The sequence below is a fragment of the Jaculus jaculus genome, chromosome 1 (assembly GCF_020740685.1).
Source record: "Jaculus jaculus isolate mJacJac1 chromosome 1, mJacJac1.mat.Y.cur, whole genome shotgun sequence".
Classification (NCBI taxonomy): Eukaryota; Metazoa; Chordata; class Mammalia; order Rodentia; family Dipodidae; genus Jaculus; species Jaculus jaculus.
The window spans coordinates 163508140-163533594 of NC_059102.1; the positions used below are offsets into that span (position 1 = coordinate 163508140).

A 25455-nucleotide genomic window follows, 5' to 3' on the forward strand; every position below is an offset into this window, starting at 1 on the left:
CTTGCCCAGTAGTTTTTTTTTTTTTTTCTTTTTGATTTTTTTGACGTAGTGTCTCACTCTAACTCGGGCTGACCTGGAATTCACTATGTAGTCTCAGGGTGGCCTCGAACTCATGGCTATCCTCCTACCTCTGCCTCCGAGTGCTGGGATTAAAGGTGTGCACCAGCATGCCCAGCTCCAGCCCCATGTTTTGCTTTTAAGCAAACTCATGATTCTCTGATAACTGCTCCCCAGTAGGATGGGTGTGGCCAAACTCAGTTGTTTATGTGGGTCTTGGGGATCAAACTCCAGCAGTCTTGGGTCTCCTCGGGCCCTCAGGTTTGGCATGGAAGTGCTCTTAACTGTTAAGACATTTCTAACCAGACACAGTATTACGAATGGGTAGGAAATGCTTGTTTTTCTCAGCCCTATGAACCACAGGACTACAGTTCCCAGTGTCCTCTACTCCAGGCTGGAGCCCAACCAAAGTAGACCTGTAATCTGACCACCCCTCTGGAAAAGGTCATGTCAAACCTTCTTGAGGGACAGCAACAGGGGCAAAGCTCAGCCACTGCTCTGATGGGGGTGGGGTGAGGGCAGTGTCTCTGCTTTAGGCAACCTCTCCTACACCACTCCCTGGGACTCAGGGTCCTGCTTCCTCGTTTCCCAGTGGCCCTCTATCTTCTGTACTAGTGGCACATCTCTTCAGAGCACACTGACCTCTTGCCCACACATACCACCTCCACATCTGAGTTGAGTGCAGCTACCCACAATGCTCCAGCCCAAATGAGGGAGGCCACCATGAGCTTGACCAGTGCTCATCTGCCTTGTGGTTTGCACATTCTGGGAAAATGTCAAAAGCAAGTCCTGTTGTCCTGGGAAAGGAAGTGTGTGTCCAGCATGCTAGGACCGGGCCTGCTGAAACATGTCCACCCCTTGCCCCTGTGATAGACCCTTTGTCCCTCCAAAGAGACTTGGTGGGTCCACAATCCAGTGCCATCCTTCAGCTATAGCCCAGGAAAAGGGCCCAGAGTGTAGAATGCTTAGCCAAAGTCACAGCCAATTGGCTCCAGTCAAGCCTCAGGTCTCTTAGTTCAGCATTCTGTTGGCAGTGTCTTGTCTCTAATCCTCCAAAAGGCAGGGGACAGAAGACAGACACTGTGTTCGAAGCCTGAAGGAAGTGGGTCAGCACAGGCTGTGAACAAGCCCTGGCCTGGCCTGTGTGGATCTTGTCCCTCTCTCCCTCCCCTTCCCTCTCCTCTTGCCCCCAAAATAGCTCCCTGGGCTGCTTGGCCAAGACCCTCCCACGGCAGGGGAGGCGGAGCAAGCTGCCTGGAGCCAGGCTTTAAATCCCCTCGAAGCTGGGCAGCTCCACTCCCTGGCTGGAGGCACTGAGGCCATCCGAGCATCCGCTTTTCCATCAGTCCAGCCCACCCTCCTGCAGCCATGTCCCGGCCCCTGTCAGATCAGGATAGAAGAAAGCAAATCAGTGTTCGTGGCCTGGCTGGTGTGGAAAATGTGACAGAGTTAAAAAAGAACTTCAATCGTCACCTGCATTTTACACTGGTCAAGGACCGCAATGTGGCCACGCCGAGAGACTACTACTTTGCCCTGGCTCACACCGTGCGCGACCACCTCGTGGGACGCTGGCTCCGCACACAGCAACATTACTACGAAAAGGACCCCAAGGTGCTACGGGGGGGGGACACCCTGGGTAGGGAATGTATTGGAGGGCCTGCCAGGGAGTTAGGCCCTCTCAAGCAAGTGGAAAACCCCTTACTGGGCCTAGGTCTTCTGTAGCAAAATAAAGGTTTGCTTCAGTAGTTTGGGGTTAAAAGATTCAGGGCGGCTGGGCAAAAAGTCGGGCTAACATGGGTGGGTGGAGACCTGGGTCGGGCAGGTTGTGGAGAGGCTCATGAAAGGCGGGCTGCTTGTATACATGCAGAGAAGGTCGGAGGGGCTGCTGGTGGACAGGAAAATATGTGCCTGTGGGCCAGTTTGGAGCTGGGATAGAGGAACATTTCATCAAATGTGTACGCAGGGCATGGTATGCCTGAGCCACAGGTGGGGCAAGGCAGGAGCAGCTGCGGTGGCAGGGATCAAGTATCTGGTGGGGTCACTGGTAAATGTCAGCAACCTAACACCCCATAATGGGTGGGGGGAGGGACCCAGGAAATGAGACGGGGCACTCTCAGCATCCTCGAGTCTGCCGTCCATCTTGGGACTGAGGCTTGAGGGCAAAAGAGAATGCCGCACTGTATGGACGGGAGGTGGCAGTCCCTAGCCCTGAGTCACCCTGTGACCTTGAGCAAAGGACTTTTTTTCCCTCTTGGCCTTGGCTTTGCCTATTGGAGAAGCCCTTGGAGATGTCTCTCTGTGTCCTGATCCCCTGGTGGGCTGTTGAGAATGTGTGCACCACTAAAGGGGGTCCCCACTTCTCCTTAGCACATTAATCCCTGAGGTACATCTGACCAGCTCCATTCTCTAGATAAGAAAACTGAGGCCATTGTCGGGCGTGGTGGCGCACGCCTTTAATCATAGCACTCAGGAGGCAGAGGTAGGAGGATCACCGTGAGTTCGAGGCCATCCTGAGACTCCATAGTGAATTCCAGGTCAGCCTGGGCTAGAGTGAAACCCTACCTCGAGAAACAAAAAAAAAAAAAAAAAAAAAAAGAAAACTGAGGCCATTGGGAGTGCCCTGGTCCAAAGTCAGAGGAATGCTGAGATCAAGGACTTACCTATTGGACCCCGCTAAATGGGTAGAAAAGAAAAAAAAAAAAAAAGGACACAGGAACTAGGGAGCTGGCTCGGCAGGTAAGAGCATGTACTGAGGATCTGCGTGTGACCTCCCCACAGATGGCTCTAAACTCAGTACTGGGGAAGTGGGGAAACAGGACAGTCACTGGGGCTTGCTGGTCATCCAGTCTAGTCAAACGCTCCAGGTTCAGTGAGAGACCCTGTCTTAGGGAAATAAGGCCAAAGAGTGACACAAGAGGTCACCCAACATCTTCCTCTGACCTCCACTTACATGAGTGCACACTGTGTTCATGCATCTATGCATAGACATACACTACATGTGCACACAAAAACACACTGCATACATACTAATAGCATTTTTAAAAATTGGGCCAGGCATGGTGGCGCACGCCTTTAATCCCAGCACTCGGGAGGCAGAGGTAGGAGGATCACTGTGAGTTCAAGGCCACCCTGAGACTCCATAGTGGATTCCAGGTCAGCCTGGGCTAAAGTGAGACTCTTCCCTCACAAAAACAACAACAACAACAACAAAATAAAAGGGCTGGAGTGGTGGCTTAACAGTTAAGGTGCTTGCCTTTGAAACCTAAGGACCCAGGTTCTATTCTCCAGGTCCCACGTAAGCCAGATGCACATGGTGATACATGTGTCTAGAGTTTGTTTGCAGTGGTTAGAGGCCCTGGCACGCCCATTCTCACTCTTTCTGTCTCATAAATAAATTAATATTTTTAAAAAAGCATTTAAAAAAATCAGGGGAGCCGGGCATGTTGGTGCACGCCTTTAATCCTAATACTCAGGAGGCAGGGGTAGAGGAGTTTGAGGCCACCCTGAGACTACATAGTAAATCCAGGTTAGCCTGGGCAAGAGCAAAACCCTACCTCAAGAAACCAAAAAAAAAGGGGGGGGTGGAGGCTGCAGATATGGCTTAATTGTTAAGGCATTTGCCTGCAAAGCCAAATGACCCAGGTTCGATTACCCAGGACCCACAATAAGCCAGATACACAATGTGGCATGTGCATCTACAGTTTGCAGTGATTGAAGGTCCTGGCATTCCCATTCTCTCTCCCTCTCTCTCTCTTTGTGCCTCTTTTCTCTCAAATCAGTAAAATAATAAAAAAAAAAAAACAAAATAAATAAATAATTGAGGACATGGGCTGGAGCGATGGCTCAGTAGTTAAGGTGTTTGTCTGCTAAGCCTGATAGCCTGGGTTTGATTCCTCAGCTCCCATGTAAAGCCAGATGCACAAAGTGGCCAATGTGATCTGGAGTTTGCAGCTACCAGAGGGCCCTGGTACACCCCTTCTCTCTCTCTCTCTCTCCCCTTGCAAATAAATAAAAATATTTTAAAAACATGAGCACGAAGATGAGACATGTTGGGGCTTGGCAGTAGGGCAGAAGGATGAGAAGTCCAGGGGCAAGTGGGGCTGGTTAAATGTCAGTGTGTAGCCTGACCCTTCTTTCCTGTCTGTCTGTGGGTAGAGGATCTACTACCTGTCACTGGAGTTCTACATGGGACGGACGCTACAGAACACCATGGTGAACCTGGCCTTGGAGAATGCCTGTGATGAGGCAACCTACCAGGTAGGGGGAGCACTGAGGATGAGAGGGTTCCCCTGCTGGCACTTGGGCCTGACCACTGCCATTCCTCCTCCAGCTGGGCCTGGACATGGAAGAACTGGAAGAAATCGAGGAGGATGCAGGGCTGGGCAATGGAGGCCTGGGCCGGCTGGCAGGTGAATAGGTGGTTTGCAGGGCATGGGAGAAGACGGTTCCCTCATGCTAGGTCCCTAATGCCCACTTCCCTGTAACCCTCTAGCGTGCTTCCTGGACTCCATGGCCACACTGGGACTGGCTGCCTATGGCTACGGGATCCGCTATGAGTTTGGGATTTTTAACCAGAAAATCTGTGGGGGCTGGCAGGTGAGCAGTCTGGACCCTGATCTTGTGAGGCCCAGACATGAAGAAGAGGTTCCCTATTTGGTTACCCATCTCTGCATAGGTCCAGAACCTGTCCAAGTCCCCCATGAAGGCATCCTTGTTCCTTCCCCCTGACCCCAAAGCCAGCTGGTAAGGCGGTCTACACTTGTGGATTGCTTGGGACACACCTGTCCCTCTGGATAACCCAATTGCTCCTGCCAGCATCCCCACCACGGTGTGTGAGTACCTGGACCTCACGTTACCCACTTTTCCCTGACCTTCTAGATGGAGGAGGCTGATGATTGGCTTCGGTATGGCAACGCCTGGGAGAAGGCCCGCCCCGAGTTCATGCTGCCAGTGCACTTCTATGGCCGAGTGGAGCACACCAGCCAGGGAGCCAAGTGGGTGGACACACAGGTGAAGATGAAGAGGGATGCGGGTTCTGGGGGACCCAGAAAGAGGGCAGGGAGGAAGAGGAAGCAGAAAACTGAAAAAAGAGCCTGAAGGCCATTGAACCCAGTGCTGTTTGACAACTGAGAACTATGAGACTTAGAGAGGTTTACTTCAAGTCCCCCAGCCAGAGCTTATGGAGGCTCAAGTCAGGGTCATGGTGTTGGTGGGGATAACTGTGAACCCCTGAAAGAGAGGGCTATCCCTGCTTTACTAGCACCCCGCTCACCTTGACCTGCTCCTCTGCTTACCACAAGACTCACCAAAGGACTGCCAGGGTCTTGACTCCCCTGCACACCTGAACTGGGGACCTAATTAGTGGAAGCAAAAGTAACAGCCCAGAAAAGGAAGGTTTCTGGAATGAACTGCCTTGATCAAGGTCACACAGCAAGAGGGCCTAAAGCTCACTCAGGCATCTCAGTCCCTCTTCCGTGGCTCCTCCTACGGTAGCTGTACTCAGACAGGATGCGTGCTCGAGACCCCTACGCCTTCAGAACTGGGCACCCCAGACAGGGCTCCTGCCCACACCTGTCATGTGCCCTTGGCTCCCACCGGCTCTGCAGCCTACTGTCTGTTCTTTGACATTTCCAGTTCTCACATGCTTGTCCCCTCTGCTCCATCAGGGGTGTTAGTGCTGAGGAGTGGGGTGAGGTCCCTATAGGGCTTCCTTGGGAGATGGCCCCAGCACTGTGAGAGCAGGAGGCTCATTGAAGTAACATTGCTACTACCTGGCATGGTGGCATGCACAGGTAGATGGATTGCCATGAATTCAAGGCCACCCTGAGACTACATAGTGAATTCCAGGTCAGCCTGGGCTAGAGCAAAACCTACCTTGAAAAACCAATATAATATATTAGTGGATTGTGGGGCTGGCTAGTTAGCTCTGTGGTCAACTAGACACATGACCTTACTCCCTCCCCTCAATGTAGGATTTCACTCTAGCTCAGGTGACCTGGAATTCACTATGTAGTCTCAGGGTGGCCTCAAATTTGTGGTGAGCCTCCTACCTCTGCCCCCCCCCCCGAGTGCTGGGATTAAAGGGGTGCACCACCACGCCCGGCTGACACAAAACCTTTGAAAAGACTCACCTCTGGGCCCTTTCGGCTTGACCCAAGGCTCCCTTAGCCCTCTCCTAGGTCTAAAATGTCTTCTCACTTGCTCAGGCCAGGCCACAGAGTGGCAACTTCTGGGTTTGTCATTCGACCCCTTCCCATAACCCTCAGGAGAGTCTGCCAAGGCAGGTGGTGGGGGTACAAGGGTTGATGTTGGAGTGCCATTCTTCCCTTCCCTCTCTTCCCTTCCTCACTCCTCTTTGCTTCCTTCCTTTCCTGACAACCCCCCCCCCCACCCATATTGTGGATTGAACCTAGGCCCTTACACATGTTAAGGTGCTCTGCCACTGATCTGTACCCTCAACCCTCTTTTTGCTTTGAGACAGAATCTCACTGGATTGGCCAGACTAGCTTTGAATTTTCTCTGTAGCCTAGGAAGGCACTGAATTTGTATTCATCCTGACTCAGCCTCCTAGTAGCTAGCATACTAGGCCTGTGCTAACTGGTCTGGCCTTGCCACTTTTTAATTTTTAATTTTTTAAGTTTTTTGAGGTAGGGTCTCTCTCTAACTCAGGCTGACCTGGAATTCATTATGTTGTCTCAGGGTGGCCTCGAACTCACGGCAATCCTCTTACCTCTGCCTCCTGAGTGCTATTATTTTATTTATTTATTTTTATTTATTTATTTTTTTCCAGATAGAGTCTCACTCTAGTCCAGGCTGATCTGGAATTTACAATGTAGTCTCAGGGTGGCCTCGAACTCATGGCGATCCTCCTATCTCTGCCTCCTGAGTGCTGGGATTAAAGGCGTGTACCACCATGCCCAGCTTTATTTTTTTATTTTTTATTTGAGAGAGAGAGAGATAGAATGGGTTCACCGGGGCCTCCAGCCACTGCAAACAAACTTCAATGCCTGTACTACCTTGTACATTTGGCTTATGTGGGTCTTGGAGAATTAAACCTGGGTCCTTTGGCTTTGTAGGAAAGCAACTTAACTGCTAAGCCATCTTTCCTGGCCCTCACCTCTTTTTTTAAAATATTTTTATTTTTATTTATTTATTTGAGAGAGACAGAAAGAAACACAAGGAAGGGTGGGAGGGAGGGAGAGAATGGGTGTGCTAGAGCCTCCAGCCACTATAAACAAACTCCAGATGCTTGCCTCTTTTTTTAAAAAATTTTTATTAGCATTTTCCATGATTATAAAAAAAATCCCATATTAATTCCCTCCCTCCCCCCCCACTTTCCCCTTTGAAATTCCATTCTCTATCATATTACCTCCCCATCACAATCATTGTACTTACATATATACAATATCAACCTATTAAGTACCCTCCTCCCTTCCTTTCTCTTCCGTTTATGTCTCCTTTTTAACTTACTGGCCTCTGCTACTAAGTATTTTCATTCTCACGCAGAAGCACAGTCATCTGTAGCTAGGATCCACATATGAGAGAGAACATGTGGTGCTTGGCTTTCTGAGCCTGGGTTACCTCACTTAGTATAATCCTTTTCAGGTCCATCCATTTTTCTGCAAATTTCATAACTTCTTTTTTCTTTACCGCTGAGTAGAACTCCATTGTATAAATGTGCCACATCTTCATTATCCACTCATCAGTTGAGGGACATCTAGGCTGGTTCCATTTCCCAGCTATTATAAATTGAGCAGCAATAAACATGGTTGAGCATGTACTTCTAAGGCAATGAGATGGGTCCTTAGGATATATGCCTAGGAGTGCTATAGCTGGGTCATATGGTAGATCAATCTTTAGCTGTTTTAGGAACCTCCACACTGATTTCTACAATGGTCACCTCTTTTTATAGATGAAGTTCAGAGAAGTTATGCAAGTTGTTCTAGTTCTCCAACCAGTGGATGCCATCACTGGCACTGGAGCCCGGTTTGGGTGCTGGCAGATCCAGGGACATTGCCTTGAGCTCCAGCCCTCAGTGAATGTGGCCCTCTGAGCCAGACACACGCAATGCCCAGGGCTGATCCCCTGGAAGCCTGCCTGGCCCCTGACATAGGTACCCCCTGCAGGTGGTGTTGGCCATGCCCTATGACACACCCGTGCCCGGCTATCGCAACAACGTGGTCAACACTATGCGTCTTTGGTCAGCCAAGGCACCCAATGACTTCAACCTCAAGGACTGTGAGTTCCTCCACTGGTAATCAGATGCACCTGTCAACTCCGCTTGATTCATGCCCAGGTCAGCCTGACCCTGTCCCCACTTTCTTTCTCCCTCAGTCAATGTCGGTGGCTACATCCAGGCTGTGCTGGACCGAAACCTGGCTGAGAACATCTCACGAGTCCTGTACCCTAATGACAATGTGAGTTGCCCTTTAAGCTGGGGTCTGGAAGCGAGAATCCTTGAGAGAGAGGCTCAGAGGGGCTGGGGGAACCCTTGTGACAGCTTTCTTCCCACCATGTTGCTAGCCCTGGGCTATCATTCCTCTACCCCAAGTCTGTTGGGAAGATGCCTTGGTCTTGAGAGAAGCAAGTTGTGGTGGGACATTTACAAGGAGCTATTCCTGCTGGGCGTGGTGGCGCATGCCTTTAATCCCAGCACTTGGGAGGCAGAGGTAGGAGGATCGCCGTGAGTTTGAGGCCACCCTGAGACTACATAGTAAATTCCAGTTCAGCCGGGGCTAGAGTGAGACCCTACCTCAAAAAAAAAAAAAAAAAAAAAAAGCCGGGCGTGGTGGCGCACGCCTTTAATCCCAGCACTCGGGAGACAGAGGTAGGAGGATTGCCATGAGTTTGAGGCCACCCTGAGACTACATAGTGAATTCCAGGTCAGCGTGGGCTACAGTGAGACCCTGCCTCGAAAAACCAAAAGAAAAACAAAACAAAACAAAAAAAACCAAAAACCCCCACAAACAACAACAACAAAGCAAGGAGCTATTCCTGGTGACCCTCCTGATATTCCCAGGCCTTGTATATCTGGGTTCCTGACCCCATCCACCACCACTACTATTTGGTGGGTGGGGCCTTGACTCCTGGGTTCTGGAGGTCAGCTCAGTTTAGGGCTCTGGGGCACGCTGTGGGTAGAGTATCTCCTGGCCACACCCAGAGCCGCTTTGGCCACACTCCTGTCACCCTGACTCTACTCTGCCTTGCACTGTTCCTAGTTCTTTGAGGGGAAGGAGCTGCGGCTGAAGCAGGAGTACTTTGTAGTAGCTGCCACCCTCCAGGACATCATCCGCCGCTTCAAGTCCTCTAAGTTTGGGAGCCGTGATCCTGTGCGCACGAACTTTGACGCCTTCCCAGATAAGGTGCCCATGTCTACCCTGTCTCTTTGTGTCTCATGGCCTCTCCCTCCAACCTCACCTTGCACATGAGAAGTGGATCCTGGGAGTGTGCGTGGGGGGTGACTTGCCCAGGATCCTTAGTCAACAGGTACACTCTCCCAGCTTTCCTTCTCCATCTGCCACCCCCAGCTTAGAACCATGCTTGACCTTCTGGGAAACCCTGAAGAGTCAAAGGACAGTTACTCGATCACTTGGTCTGGAGCCCACAGTGATTCCCAGCCCCTCATCCCATAGGTGGCCATTCAGCTCAATGATACCCACCCATCTTTGGCCATCCCAGAGCTGATGAGGATTCTGGTGGACCTGGAGCGGCTGGACTGGGACAAGGTGGGTTTCAGCGGCCCTGCCTCCGAGTGTGAAGGAGGAAGGATGGCAGTAGAGTGAACATGGGGTTAGAGGACGCAGGGTGGGCTGTGGTGGGCTACACAGGTATGAGAGCCAGTCAGGTTTCCATCCTGACTCCTCACTCCCCCGTGCCAGGCCTGGGAGGTGACAGTGAAGACCTGTGCCTACACCAACCACACGGTGCTTCCTGAGGCCCTGGAGCGCTGGCCTGTGCACCTCATGGAGACGCTGCTGCCTCGACATCTGCAGATCATATATGAGATCAATCAGCGCTTCCTCAATGTGAGCAAGGGAGGCTGGGAACTGGCAATGGGCTCCGGAGCGGGCACGTGTTCAGGCAGAAGGCCTTGGGCATGAGAAGGGCTATGGGCAGAATCTGGGGGTATGGGGCTGGAGGCTGGGATCCTGCTGCTAGCTTTGGACTCTCTGGGCACAGCGGGTGGCGGCCACATTCCCTGGGGATGTAGACCGGCTGAGGCGCATGTCGCTGGTGGAAGAGGGCGCCGTGAAGCGCATCAACATGGCGCACCTGTGCATCGCCGGCTCTCATGCAGTCAATGGCGTGGCTCGCATCCACTCTGAGATTCTCAAAAAGACCATGTGAGTCCGCTTGCAAGCCCTTCGGGCTCTCTAAGTCCTGTCTACCATGCGTCCTTCTCATATAGGCTCTGCCCTTCACCACCTGACATGCCTGGCCCCTCCCACAGCTGGCATGTTCTTAGAGCACTCTTGCCCCATCCAGTGCAGCCCTGCCCCCAGATGACCCTCCTCTTATACAGAGCACCCTACCTGCCCAGGGCCTATACCCCCATCCTAGATCCTTTTCAGGAACAAATTAGAGTAGGGGCCCAAGCAGGAGAGCTCTGCAGGGGTGAATGGTAACCTGACCCAACTTCACCCTGCAGTTTTAAGGACTTCTATGAGCTGGAGCCTCATAAATTCCAGAACAAGACCAATGGCATCACTCCTCGGCGCTGGCTGGTTCTGTGTAACCCCGGGCTGGCAGAGGTCATTGCTGAGGTGAGAGATCATTATATGGACAGTAGGACCCACACAGGTCATTGCAGGGATCAGCCAGGTACAGTTGAATGGTTGGCTCCCTGTACAAAGGTCTGTAGCTGAGGGCTAAAACCCATATAGTCAGTGAAGTGACTCGTGTTCCCAAGCCTGGCAACTGAATTTTCTTACCTGAATGAGTGTGCCCTAGAGCCTAATGGAGGCCCTGGCTACAGAGGCCAGCCTGCTGGGGTTCACAGTTTAATGGAGGTCATCATCTGTGGGTCACATCTGAAGTAAGACTGCAAAGGGGCTGCTGTCGGGTGGGAAGGCCCAAGGTCACACCAAAATGAGGAAAGAGCAGAGGCCAGGAGGCCTGCTGGGATCTGGTGGACTCAGCCACCAGAGGACATTGGGAAGGGAGGGAGATGGATGCAGGCACTGTGCCCTGGCTGGGCGGCTGCCAGAGGAGCAGTCTGAGGTAGAGGGCCAGGCTGTCCTGGAGGAGGCCAGGAAGGGATGGGCTTGCCTGAGAGCTGTCTTCCCACAGCGCATTGGGGAGGAGTACATCTCAGATCTGGACCAGCTGCGCAAACTTCTCTCCTACGTGGATGATGAAGCCTTTATCCGAGATGTGGCCAAAGTGAAGCAGGTGGGGAGAGCTGCAACCTGGAACTCCTGTGCCAGGGCTGGCATGTGGAGACTTCAGCAAGGGGCCCAATGTCTGGGCAGAGAATGGCAGCTAGAGCACATTCTCCTTCAAACTCAGCCGTTAGTAGATGCTGCCTGGAGTTGGTGGTGGAAGGTAGCAATCAGCCCACACTGGGAAAGTGCTGACATTGATTAGTAGTGTCTGCCCTGGCACAGGGGTGGAAGAAGGTAGCAAGTGAGCCTCCTGCTATTGGCCGGCCTTCGTGGGCATGGTGGAAAGCAATTTTTGAGCTCTCTGCTTTTCTCTGTCTGCAGGAAAACAAGTTGAAGTTCTCCACATACCTTGAGAGGGAATACAAAGTCCACATCAACCCCAATTCACTCTTCGACGTCCAGGTGAAGCGGATTCATGAATATAAGCGTCAGCTCCTCAACTGCCTTCATATCATTACCCTGTACAACCGTGAGTGGCTGGCAGTCTTTCCCCTCTGGGCACCTTCTAGTACACTGCCCAGTGCCTGATCAGTACCCCCTTGGGCTTGGTGACCACACTTAGGAAGTGGAGTTATCCCCACTTCACAGAAGTGACAAGCACAGAGCAAGTGAGCCACCCATGCCAGGCCTACCAGCCTTACTGCTGTCAGGAGATATCGATCACCTGGACGGGCAGAGCTGGCCCCCTTGATACCATCCTTTTCCACAGGCATAAAGAAGGAACCTAACAAGTTCATGGTGCCACGGACTGTGATGATTGGAGGCAAGGTGAGAGATTGGGCACAAACTGGCTCTGGATCTTGGACATCCACCTGGTTGTGTCGTAGGATGTAAGTATTGGGGGAAGGGCCAAGGCACTGACCTGACTGCTCCACAGGCTGCTCCCGGGTACCACATGGCCAAGATGATCATCAAACTCATCACTGCCATTGGAGATGTGGTCAACCATGACCCAGTGGTGGGAGACCGCCTCCGTGTGATCTTCCTGGAGAACTATCGCGTCTCACTGGCGGAGAAAGGTGGGTGCTCTGACTAGCTTCATCCCAGGGGAGGGAGGAACTAGCTGTCTTTTCCCAGGGTGTGCATGACTGAAAGGAAATCAGGGAGGGGCAGGCTGTTACCACAAGGTTATCCCTCTAGTAGTGGCATTTCAGGCAGTACAGGGTGACATTAATGGGAACCACACAGTGGTGGTACACACTTGTACTGTCAGTACTGAGGAGGCAGAGGCAAGAGGATCAGAGGTTCAAGGGCATCCTTGGTTTAGTGAGTTTGAGGCCAGCCTAGGCTACATGAAACTGCCTCAAAACACACAGAGAGACATACACACACAAAACAAAACAAAACAAAACAAAAAGCCAAGCGCTTACTTTGGTAGTACATACACTAAAATTGGAACAATACAGAGATTAGCATGGCCCTGCACAAGGATGACATACAAAATTTGTGAAGCATTCCATATTAGGAAAAACAAACAAACAAACAAACAAAAAACAGGCTGGGTGTGATGACACATGCCTTTAATCCCAGCACTCAGGAGGCAGAGGTAGGAGGGTTGCTTTGAGTTGCAGGCCACCCTGAGACTACATAGTGAATTCCAGATCAGCCTGGTCTAGAGTGAGACCCTGCCTCAAAAATCCAACCAAACAATCCAAAAACAAAACAGAACAAACAAACAAACAAACATGACCCAGGTGGGTGTGACAGCCCTCCTGCCATCCCAAGAGTGGAGAGACAGAGACGGGTTTCCTGGGGCCAGTTGGTTTGCTAGACTAGTGGAATCAGTGAATTATGGATTCAAGGGAGACCCTGGCTCAATAAATTTCAAAGCCCTGGCAATCCCACATGCACACACACACACACACACACACACACATGCAAACACATATACACACATATCCCACACACCCACACAACAAAACAAAAATCACACAAAGGGGCTGGAGAAATGGCTTAGTGGTTAAGCACTTGCCTGTGAAGCCTAAGGACCCTGGTTCAAGGCTTAATTCCCCAGGACTCAAGTTAGCCAGATGCACAAGGGGGCGCACACATCTGGAGTTCGTTTACAGTGGCTGGAGACCCTGGCGCACCCATTGTCTCTCTCTCTCTCTGCCTATTTCTCTCTCTGTTGCTCTCAACTAAATAAATAAAAATGAATGACAACAAAAAATATTTTAAAAAAGAATAAGATAATCACACAAAGGATGGGTAGAACCAGGCTGGAATCAATAGGAGGTGGAGTGTTGGAAGCGAGAGGAGACTTGGAGGGTAAGTCCTGGAGGTTAGCAAGGAGGAGACTCTGAATCTAGCTAGCTCCTGATCCTGCTAGATGGTTCTGCTCCTCAAAGCGATCTTGTGTTCCTTCTGCCACCCTACAGTGATCCCAGCTGCTGACCTCTCTGAGCAGATCTCTACCGCGGGCACTGAGGCCTCGGGCACTGGTAACATGAAGTTCATGCTGAACGGGGCTCTGACCATCGGCACCATGGATGGGGCCAACGTGGAAATGGCAGAGGAAGCAGGAGAGGAGAACTTCTTCATCTTTGGCATGCGCGTGGAGGACGTGGAAAGGCTGGACCAGAGAGGGTATGGGGGTCGAGAGCTCCAAAGGGTCGTGGGCAGGAGGTGGCAGGTGTGGCTGTTGGAGGGTGAGGCTGGGAGCCAGAGGTCTTCCTGGAAAGGCTGACCAGGCTGTGCAAGGTGTTAGCATAGCCACAGGGTTCTGGGAAAGTAAAGAAGCAGCCCTGGCAAATGAGAGAGCTGCAACACAGAAACAGAGGAAAAGAAAGGGGAAACTACATAAGAGATAATGTTCTGAAATTGGAAATAAAATTGAATCATTAGCTCCTCAGATACCGTGGCGTAAAGGGATAAAAGAGCGTAGTGGCCACAACTCGGCCTGTGATCAGAAACACAGTTCTTCAGAGGAGACATTTTCGCAGTGTTACATTTTATTTTATTTCATTTATTTTTTAGACTTTTTTGTTGTTTATTTTTATTTATTTATTTGAGAGTGACAGAGAGAGAAAGAGGCAGAAAGAGAGAGAGAGAATGGGCATGCCAAGGCCTCTAGCCACTACAGATGTACTCCAAATGCATGCACCACCTTGTGCATTTGGCTTACGTGGGTCCTGAGGAATGTAGCCTCGACCCAGGGTCCTTAGGCTTCACAGGCAAGCGCTTAACTGCTAAGCCATCTCTCCAGCCCTTATTTTTGGTTTTTAGAGGTAGTGTCTTGCTCTAGTTCAGGCTGCCCTGGAATTGGCTATGTAGTCTCAAGGTGACCTCAAAATCATGGCAATCCTCCTACCTCTGCCTCCCGAGTGCTGGGATTAAACCATATCTGGCTTCAATTTAAACCTTTTATTTAATTAATAACTTAAAAAAAAATCTTGTGCAAGACATGGCGGCAAAAGCCTTTAATCTCATCACTCAGGAGGCACAGGTAGGAGGATCGCCATGAATTCAAGGCCACCCTGAGACATCATAGTGAATTCCAGGTCAGCCTGGGCTACAGCAAGACCCTACCTGGAAGAACCAAAAGAAGAAGAAAATCTCGTGTGTGTGTGTGTGTGTGTGTGTGTGTGTGTGTGTGTGTATGTGCGTGCACACACGTGCTTCTGTGGAGGTTGGCGGACAACTTCAGGTAGTGGCCCTTACCTCCACTTTGCTTGAGGCAGTGTCTATTCCTCAGTGTGTTTACCAGGCTAATTGGCCTATGAGCTTTCGATTTTTCTGTCTCCACGTCCTTTCTTCTTGTAAGCTCGCTGGGGTTACATACCCATGTGTGCTACTGTATCCAACTTTTATGTGTTGGGACCCACACCCTGGTTTTCATGCTTGTGTGGCAAGTGCTTTCTCCACTGAGCCATCTCCCCAGCCCTATAACTAATTTATTGTTTGAGAAGGGGTTTCACTTTGTGGCTCAGGCTAGTCTTGGAACTGGGCTCAAGCAGCCTTTCCACTTTAGCCTCCCAACTGCTTTTCACTACAGGTATGTACTCAGTATCTCTCTATCTATCTGTGTGTGTGTGTGTGTGTGTGTGTGTGTGTGTGTGTGTGTGTGTGTGTAGTTTCCTACTGAACTTGGAACTCATCAATTTGGTCAGACTAGCTAGCCAACAAGCTCTAGGAATCCACCCATATCACTCCTTTTCAGTACAGGATTGCAAGTATATTCCACCATGCCTGCCATTTTATGTGGGCAAAAGGAATCTGAACTCAGATTCTCATGTTTGTGTAGCAAGCACTTTACCCACTGAGTATCTCCCCAGTTCTATCTGCAGATCTTTTTTCATTTCATTTTTTTTATTATGGGGTAGGGTTTCACTGTAGCCCAGGCTGACCTGGAATTCACTGTGCAGTCTCAGTGTGGCCTTGAACTCATGGCAATCCTCCTACCTGTGCCTTCCAAGTGCTGGGATTAAAGGTGTGTTCCACCATGCCTGGTTTTTAACATTTTTGATTTATTTTGATTTTATTTGAGAGAGAGAGGCAGCTGCAAATGAACTCCAGATGCATGTGCCACCTTGTGCATCTGGCTTACTTGTGTCCTGGAGAATTGAACCTGGGTCCTTTTGCAGGCAAATACCTTAATTACTAAGCCATCTCTTCAGTCCCCCCATTTAAAATTTTTTTTTATTTACTTATATGGGGGGAGGTAGAGTGAGAATGGGCACACCAGGGCCTCTAGCCACTGCAAATGAACTCCAGATGCATGTACCACCATGTGCATCTGGTTTATGTGGGACCTGGAGAATCCCACCTGGGTCCCCCCCCACCATTTTTTTAAAGACAAGATTTTTCTAGGCAGTGAAGGCTGCTCTTGAACTCATTATGTAAACCAAGCTGCCCTTGATCTTGTAGAAATCCTCCTGACTCAGTATGTCCAAGTGCTGGCATTATAGATCTGTGCCATTATGCTTGGCATTATATTTTATTTACTGTTTTCAGTACTAAAGATTGAATCCAGGGCCTCACACATGCTAGGCAAGTACTGTGCCACTGAGCTGTATCCTCAGTCCTTTATTTATTTATTTTAGAGAGAAAGAGAGAAAATTGGTGCACCAGGGCCTCCACCACTGCTATCGAAGTCCAGATCTTGCACCATCTAGTGGGCATATGTGACCTTGCACTTGCCTCATCTTTGTGCCTCTGACTAACGTGGGATTTGGAGAGTAGAACCTGGGTACTTAGGCTTTTCAGGCAAGTGCCTTAAATGCTAAGCCATCTCTCCAACCCCTCTTTTTATTTTTGTTTTATTTATTTATTTATTTTTTTATCTTTTCACAATTTTTATTAACATTTTTCATGATTATAAAAATTATCCCATGGTAATTCCCTCCCTCCCCCCACACTTTCCCCTTTGAAATTCCATTCTCCATCATATTACCTCCCCATCTCAGTCATTCTACTTACATATATACAATACCAACCTATTAAGTACCCTCCTCCATTCCTTTCTCTTCCTTTTATGTTTCCTTTTTAAATTACTGGCCTCTGCTACCAAGTATTTTCCTTTTCACACAGAGAAGCCCAATCATCTGTAGCTAGGATCCACATATGAGAAAGAACATGTGGCACTTGGCTTTCTGGGCCTGGTTTACCTCACTTAGTATAATCCTTTCCAGATCCATCCATTTTTCTGCAAATTTTATAACTTCTTTTTTCTTTACCTCTGAGTAGAACTCCATTGTATAAATGTGCCACATCTTCATTATCCACTCATCAGTTGAGGGACATCTAGGCTGGTTCCATTTCCCAGCTATTATAAATTGAGCAGCAATAAACATGGTTGAGCAAGTACTTCTAAGGAAATGAGATGAGTCCTTAGGATATATGCCTAGGAGTGCTATAGCTGGGTCATATGGTAGATCAATCTTTAGCTGTCTTAGGAACCTTCACACTGATTTCCACAATGGCTGGACCAGATTGCATTCCCACCGGCAGCGTAGAAGGGTTCCTCTTTTTCCACATCCCCACCAGCATTTATGATCATTTGTTTTCATGATGGTGGCCAATCTGACGGGAGTGAGATGGAGCCTCAATGTAGTTTTAATCTGCATTTCCCTGATGACTAGTGACATAGAACATTATGTTAGATGCTTATATGCCATTCGTATTTCTTCCTTTGAGAATGCTCTATTTAGCTCCATAGCCCATTTATTGATTGGCTTATTTGATTCCTTATTATTTAACTTTTTGAGTTCTTTGTATATCCTAGATATTAATCCTCTATCGGATATATAGCTGGCAAAGATTTTTTTCCCATTCTGTAGGTTGCTTCTTTGCTTTATTCACTGTGTCCTTTGCAGTGCAAAATCTCTGTAATTTCATGAGGTCCCAGAGATTAATCTGTGGTTTTATTGCCTGAGCAATTGGGGTTGTATTCAGAAAGTCTTTGCCAAGACCAATATGTTGAAGGGTTTCCCCTACTTTTTCCTCTAGCAGTTTCAGAGTTTCAGGTCTGATGTAAAGGTCTTTTATCCATTTGGACTTAATTCTTGTGCATGGAGAAAGAGAAGAATCTATTTTCATCCTTCTACAGATACATATCCAGTTTTCCCAACACCATTTGCTGAAGAGGCTGTCTTTTCTCCAATGAGTGTTTTTGGCATTTTTATCAAATATCAGGTGTCAATAGCTACCCAGACTTACATCTGGGTCCTCTATTCTGTTCCACTGATCTACATGTCTGTTTTTGTGCCAGTACCACACTGTTTTTGTTACTATGGCTCTGTAGTATAGGTTAAAATCAGGTATGGTGATACCACCAGCCTTATTTTTGTTGCTCAGTATTATTTTAGATATTTGAGGTTTTTTGTGATTCCAAATGAATTTTTGGATTGTTTTTTCTATTTCCATGAAGAATGTATTTGGAATTTTGATAGAGATTGCATTAAATGTGTAGATTGCTTTTGGTAAGATTGCCATTTTCACACTCTTGATTTTTCCAATCTAGGAACAAGGGATGTTTTTACACTTTCTAGTGTCTTCTGCAATTTCTTGCTTGAGAGTTTTAAAGTTCTCATTGTAGAGATTCTTTACTTCCTTGTTTAGGTTTATTCCAAGGTACTTTATTTTTTTTTTGATGCAATTGTGAATGGGCATGATTCTCTGATTTCATCCTCTGTGTGTTTGTTGTTAGCATATATGAAGGCTACTGATTTCTGTGTATTTATTTTGTATCCTGCTACATGGCTGTAGGTTTTGATCAGCTCTAACAGTTTGCTAGTAGAGTCTTTAGGGTCCTTTATGTGTAGAATCTTGTCATCTGCAAATAATGATGGCTTGATTTCTTCCTTTCCAATTTGTATCCCTTTTATGTGTGTCTCTTGCCTTATTGCTATGGCTAAGACTTCCAAAACTATATTAAATAAAAGTGGGGACACTGGACACCCTTGTCTTATTCCTGATTTTAATGGAAAAGCTTCCAGTTTTTCCCCATTTAGTAATATGTTTGCTGTAGGCTTGTCATAAATAGCTCTTATTATATTGAGATATGTTCCTTCTATTCCCAGTCTCTGTAGGACTTTTATCATGAAGAGATGTTGGATTTTGTCAAATGCTTTCTCTGCGTCTAATGAGATGATCATGTGATTTTTGTCCTTCAATCCATTTATATAATGTATTACATTTATAGATTTGCGTATGTTGAACCATCCCTGCATCTCTAGAATAAAGCCTACTTGGTCAGGGTGAATGATCTTTCTTATATATTCTGTATTCTGTTTGCCAATATTTTGTTGAGAATTTTTGCATCTATGTCCATGAGGGAGATTGGTCTGTAATTTTCTTTTTTTGTTCTATCTTTGCCTGGTTTTGGTATCAGGGTGATGCTGGCCTCACAGAAGGAGTGTGGTAGAATTCCTTCGTTTTCTATTTCCTGGAAAAGCTTACGAAGCAATGGTGTTAGCTCTTCCTTAAAGGTCTGGTAAAATTCAGCAGTGAATCCATCTGGGCCTGGGCTTTTTTTAGCTGGGAGATTATTGATAACTGTTGGGATATCCATGTTTGTTATAGGTCTATTTAAGTGATTAATCTCATCTTGATTTAATTTAGGTAGGCCATATAAATCAAGGAAATCATCCATTTCTTTCAGATTTTCATACTTTGTGGAGTATATGCTTTTATAGTATGTCCCTTTGATATTTTGAATTTCTCTGAAATCTGTTGTGATGATACCTTTTTAATCTATAATTTTATTAATTTGTGTCTCTTCTCTCTTTCTTTTGGTCAGTTTTGCTAAGGGTTTATCAATCTTGTGTATCCTTTCAAAGAACCAACTCTTTGTTTCATTAATTTTTTGATTTTTTTTGCTTCTATTTCATTAATTTCTGCCCTAATCTTTATTATTTCTTCCCGTCTACTGATTTTTGATTTGCCTTGTTCTTCTTTTTCCAAGGCTTTAAGGTGAAGCATTAGGTTGTTTACTTGCGACCTTTCTAATTTCATTGTGTCCAGAGATTTTGGTATGTTGTGTTCTCATTATCGTTTGACTCTATAACTTTTTTGATTTCTTTCTTGATTTCTTCATTGACCCATTCATCATTTAGTAGTGTATTGTTTAGTTTCCATGATTTTGGGTATGCTCTATAGCCTTTCTTGCTACTGATTTGTAGTTTAATTCCATTGTGGTCAGATAGAATGCAAGGAATTATTTCAATTTTCCTGAATTTGTTAAGATTTGCTTTGAGTCCTAATATATGATCTATTTTAGAGAATGTTCCATATGCTGCTGAAAAGAATGTATATTCTGCAGCATTTGGATGAAATGTCCTATATATATCTGTTAGGTCCATTCCTTCTATGACCTCATTTAGTCCAGATGCCTCTCTTTTTATTTTTTCCTGGGATGACCTGTCAATTGATGAAAGTTGGGTGTTAAAGTCACCCACCACCACTGTGTTTGGTATTATCTGCGACCTTGCACTTGTCTCATCTTTATGCCTCTGACTAATGTGGGATTTGGAGAGTAGAACCTGGGTACTTAGACTTTGCAGGCAAGTGCCTTAAATGCTAAGCCATCTCTCCAACCCCTCTTTTTATTTTTGTTTTATTTGTTTATTTTAAAAATATTTTAACAATATTTTGAATGGACACCCCAGGGCCTGCACCCACTGCAAATGAACTCCAGATGCATGTGCCTCCTTGTGCATATGGCTTACATGGGTTTTGGGCAGTCGAACCTGGGTCCGTAGGCTTGGCAGGCAAGTGCCTTGACCGCTAAACCATTTCTCTAGCCCTTACTTTTATTTATTTATTAATATTTTATTTTAAGCCAGGCATGGTGGCATACATCTTTAAAACAGCACTTGGGAGGCAGAGGTAGGAAGATGCCATGTTTCGGGGCTACTCTGAGACTACATAGTGAATTCCAGGTCTGGACACACCAGGGCCTCTAGCCCTGCAAACAAATTCTACAAGCATGTACTACCTTGTGTATCTGGCTTATGTGGGTCCTAGGGAATCAAACCTGGGTTCTTTGACTTTGCAAGAAAGTGCTTTAATTGCTAAGCCATCTCTCCAACCCCCTCTTTTTATTTTTTAATTTGAGAGAAGGCCTTACTAACTTGTCCAATCTGGCCTTGAATTTAAAATCCTCCAGCCTCAACCTCCCAAGTAGCTAGGATTACAATCTGTGTTACTTTTTTTTTTTTCAAGGTAGGGTCTCACTCTAGCCCAGGCTGACCTGGAATTCACTATGTAGTCTCAGGGTGGCCTCGAACTCACAGCGATCCTCCTACCTCTGCCTCCCGAGTGCTGGGATTATAGGCGTGCGCCGCCATGCCTGGCTACTTTTTTTTTTTTTTTTTTTTGAGACAGTGTCTCATGTACTCTTGCCTAGCCTGGAACTATATAGATCAGACTGGCCTTGAACTTGCAGCTATTCTGCTTTTGCCTCTGGAGTATTGTGTGTGTCACCATGTCCACCCTTAAAATTAAGCTTTCAATATTATTTTTTTTGCTATAAAATAAATATTTTATTCATTACTTGCAAAAACATAAAACAATAGACACTGTCATCCATAACTTAACACCCAGGTTTAAAGCCAGTTCCCTTTAAAAAAAATTCTTTTATGTGTGCACGTGTGTGTGTCTGTATGGGCACATTAGGGTCTCGTGTTGCTGCAAACAAATGCCAGATGCATGTGTGTTATCTTCTTTTTTCTTTTTGGAATGCCAGATGCTTGTGCTACTTTTTTCATCTGGCTTTATATGGTGGGTGGCAGGGGAATTGAATAGGGGACAGCAGGCTTTGCAAGTACCTTTAACTACTGAGCCATATCCCCAGGCCCTCCCTCTGATTATTTATTTTATTTTAAATATTTTATTTATTTGTGGGAGAGAGAAAAGGGGGAAGAAGAAGAGGCAGATAGTGAGAGAAACAGGGAGGGATGGAGGGAGGGAGAGAGAGAGAGAGAATGGGTGTAATAGGGCCTCTAGCCACTGAATACAAACTTAAGATGCCACCCTGTTGCATTTGGTTTTATGTGGGTACTGGGGAGCTGAACCCAGGTCTTAAATTTTTCAGGCAAGTACCTTAACCATTGAGTCATCTCATCAGCCTCCTCCCTTTATGTTTTGTGACAGGGTCTCTCCAACTTGGCTAAGCTAGCTGCAAGCCCTAGGGATCCTCCTGTCTCTGCCTTCCTAGCACTAGATTGACATGCACATACCTTGGTTTAAGAAAATATTCTAGGGCTGGAGGGATGGCTTAGCGGTTAAGGCATTTGCCTGCAAAGCCATAGGACCCTGGTTCGATTCCCCAGGACCCACGTTAACCAGATGCACAAGGGGGCACAGGCGTCTGGAGTTCATTTTCAGTGGCTGGAATTCCCATTCTCTCTCTCTCTCGCTCTCTCTCTGTCAAATAAATAAATAAATACAATTAAAAAAAATTCTAAAGCTGGGTATAGTGTGTATGCTTTTAATGCCAGTACTCAGGGAGGCTAGATAGGAGGATCACTGAGTTCGAGGTCACCCTGAGACTACAGAGTGAATTCCAGGTCATCCTGGGAATTGGAAAAAAAAAGAGGGGGGGATCTGATTAAATGGACTGGGCATGATGGCGCACGCCTTTAATCCCAGCACTTGGGAGGCAGAGGTAGGAGGACCACCATAAATTCGAGACCACCCTGGGAATACAGAGTGAATTCCAGGTCAGTAATGTGAGACCCTACCTCCAAAAACATAACAGAAAAGGGATTTTCGGGGGTTGAAAAGTAAGAGTTCTGGGCTGGGGAGATGGCTAGGTCAGTAGAGTACTTGTCTCTCAGAACAAGGACCTCATTCAATTCCCAGCATCCACATAAAACACTGAGTGTGCACCTACAATCCCAGCATTGAGGTGGAGACAGGTGGTTCCCTGAAGCTCACTGACCAGTTGGTAAGGCCTCATTGGCTTCAGGCCAGTGAGAGACCCTGTCTGAAAAAGACATGGATAGGGATGGAAAGACGGCTCAGCAGTTAAGGCACTTGCCTGCGCAGCCTAAGGACCCATGTACAAGGAGACGCGTGTGCAAGGGTGCACATGTGCACAATGTGGTACATGCAGCTGGAGTTCAATTACAGTAGCTGGAGGCACTGGCATGCCAATTTTCTCCCTTGCTCGTAAAAATGACCAGTCTGTTGAGCTTGTCTCAAAAAAAAAAAGATATGGATGGCCAGTATCTGAGGTTATCCCTATGGCATCCACATTCGCACATGTACCTGCAATCACATGCACACTCACACATATATAAATGCATGCATGCATGTACACAGTACATACATGCGTGGTCTTGTGTAGGTAGTGTCAGGTGCTGTGTGGTCATGAACATCCAGGCCATTTTGTGTCTGGGGAGAGCATGTCGTAAGGAGTCCCACACTTCCTTTGGCTCTTACATTCTTTCTTCCATGTAGAAGAGTTCCTTAAAAAAAATTATTTATTTATTTGAGAGAGGGAGAGAAAGAGAGGAAGAGGCAGACACACAGAGAGAATAAGCATGCCAGGGCCTCTAGCCACTGCAAACAAACTCCAAACACATGTACCACCTTGTGCATATGGCTTATGTAGGTACTGGGAAATGGAACCTGGGTTTTTAGGCTTCACAGGCACGTGCCTTAGCCACTAAGCCACCTCTCCAGCCTGGCCGTATGTGGGAAGAAGTGTCCTTGTTTGGAGCCTTGGTCTTTAAAATTTCCTTTCTGTTGCCTCCGGACTTGTTTCCTCATTCTCAAAGTGGGTGAAGAAAAGCTGAGTGAAGAAGGGGGAGTGACTCCCAGGGCAGGTCCCCCAGAGTGGAGTGGCAGTTGTGGAGGGCAGCAGCAGGCTGCTAGTTGTTTTTGGCCCTGAGCCTCAGAACTTCTCAGGTCTTCTCTGGGAAGCAGGGAATGGCTTTAGGGAGCTGACCACAAGTCTGCCCTGACAGATACAATGCCCAGGAGTACTACGATCGCATCCCTGAGCTCCGCCAGATCATTGAGCAGCTGAGCAGTGGCTTCTTCTCCCCCAAACAGCCTGACCTGTTCAAGGACATTGTCAACATGCTCATGCACCATGACCGGTGAGCAGACTGGCCAGGCCACCACGCAGGTGCCCTGTGGGGTGAAAAGGGCTCAGGCTGGATGGGGAGGCTGGCCAGGAGTCCTGGGCAGTTGAAACCAGGCTCCTTGGATAACAGCTTCCTTCTCTAGGACCCCAGCTGCCCACTGAGACGGGACAGTCTTGGCCTTTGACCTCACAAATCTTCCTGCTTCTCTTTCCCTTTTAGGTTTAAAGTCTTTGCAGATTATGAAGAATACATTAAATGCCAGGAGAGAGTCAGTGCGTTGTACAAGGTGAGAGTTCCTTGGCCGGGACTTGGCAGGACCTTGGCTAGGACAAAGCAAAGGGTGGGGAGCCTGCTGGCAGTGTAAATCTAGAGCTCTCCTCTGGCCTACAGAACCCAAGAGAGTGGACACGGATGGTGATCAGGAACATAGCCACCTCTGGCAAGTTTTCCAGTGACCGCACCATTGCCCAGTATGCCCGGGAGATCTGGGGCGTAGAGCCTTCTTACCAGCGCCTGCCAGCCCCAGATGAGAAGCTCTGAGCCTGCACTCCAGACCCCACACCCGCCCCCGAGTCTGTGCAGTCCCCTGGGCCAGCCCCACTCCTTATTCAGAGGGTGGGCCATTGGAGTTACATCTCTACGCCCCCTTCTGGAACCCTCACCTTCCCAGGCTCTAGGTCCCAGTGTCCAGTGTGACTGAGGACACTGCCCTCCTCTTGTCTTGCAGCTCCTTGCCTCTTTGATTTATGTATGGGGTCTGACTAACCGCATCTCCCCAATAAATGGATTCTCCTTGTGAGCTTCCTTACTCTCCTCTCCGGTGGGCAATATTTTTAGCTGTTGGCTAGCTTAACAGCTGCTGCGCAATCACCTCGTTATCCCCCCATCCCAGCAGGTGCGTCCTCTGGGAGGAGGGGGGGGCATGAGGTGGGGCGTCCATGGGGCGGGGCTTGGGGCTCAGTCTTTTTTCTGGAGTCACCCTCCACGCCTCTCTTCCCAGTGCTGTGTCCATACTAGGTCAGTGACCAGCCTGGCTGGCCGGGGCGGGGCATCCGCCTGGGTGGGGCCCCTTGTATCTAGGATTTGAGAAGCCTCCGGGATTACCGAGGATCTACACTGTGGGGGCGGGACCAGGAGGGGGCGGGCCCTGGGTGCCTTCTTGGCCCCGCCCCCGGCCCCGCCCCACTGCGGCGTTTTCGGGTCTCTGAGCAGGTGGCTACGTTCCATTCAAAGTCAGGGGAGTGGTGGCGCACCGAGCACTCACAGGCTGGTGTGGCGAAGACGGTGTCATCTCCCTGCTCACAGGGAGACCTGAAAGAAAGGGCGCGTTTCTGGGTCTCACATCTCCGGGGCTGTTGTGCTGGGGAGGTTCAGCCTCCTCGCCCCAGGGAGGGAGGGAGGGAGGAAGAGAGAGAGAGAGAGAGAGAGAGAGAGAGAGAGAGACAAGCCTCAAAAGGGGGATTTGGGGCCCATGGTTT

At 48.1% G+C, this 25455-nt stretch overlaps 1 protein-coding gene and 1 pseudogene across 1 annotated transcript; both read left to right on the forward strand.

Moving 5' to 3' along the window:
- Nucleotides 1–1356: 1356 nt before the first annotated feature.
- Nucleotides 1357–24785, forward strand: Pygm (glycogen phosphorylase, muscle associated). Its single transcript, XM_004656630.2, has 20 exons — nucleotides 1357–1668; nucleotides 4213–4314; nucleotides 4388–4466; nucleotides 4550–4653; nucleotides 4936–5067; nucleotides 8184–8295; nucleotides 8392–8474; nucleotides 9276–9419; nucleotides 9690–9782; nucleotides 9936–10082; nucleotides 10237–10400; nucleotides 10706–10820; nucleotides 11347–11448; nucleotides 11763–11910; nucleotides 12151–12209; nucleotides 12319–12460; nucleotides 13820–14027; nucleotides 23855–23989; nucleotides 24197–24263; nucleotides 24368–24785. Exons 1-20 carry the CDS (start codon nucleotides 1426–1428, stop codon nucleotides 24515–24517), a joined length of 2529 nt encoding a protein of 842 aa, XP_004656687.1. The 5' UTR covers nucleotides 1357–1425; the 3' UTR covers nucleotides 24518–24785.
- On the forward strand, nucleotides 12808–12907 carry LOC123458274 (annotated as a pseudogene).
- Nucleotides 24786–25455: the final 670 nt, after the last annotated feature.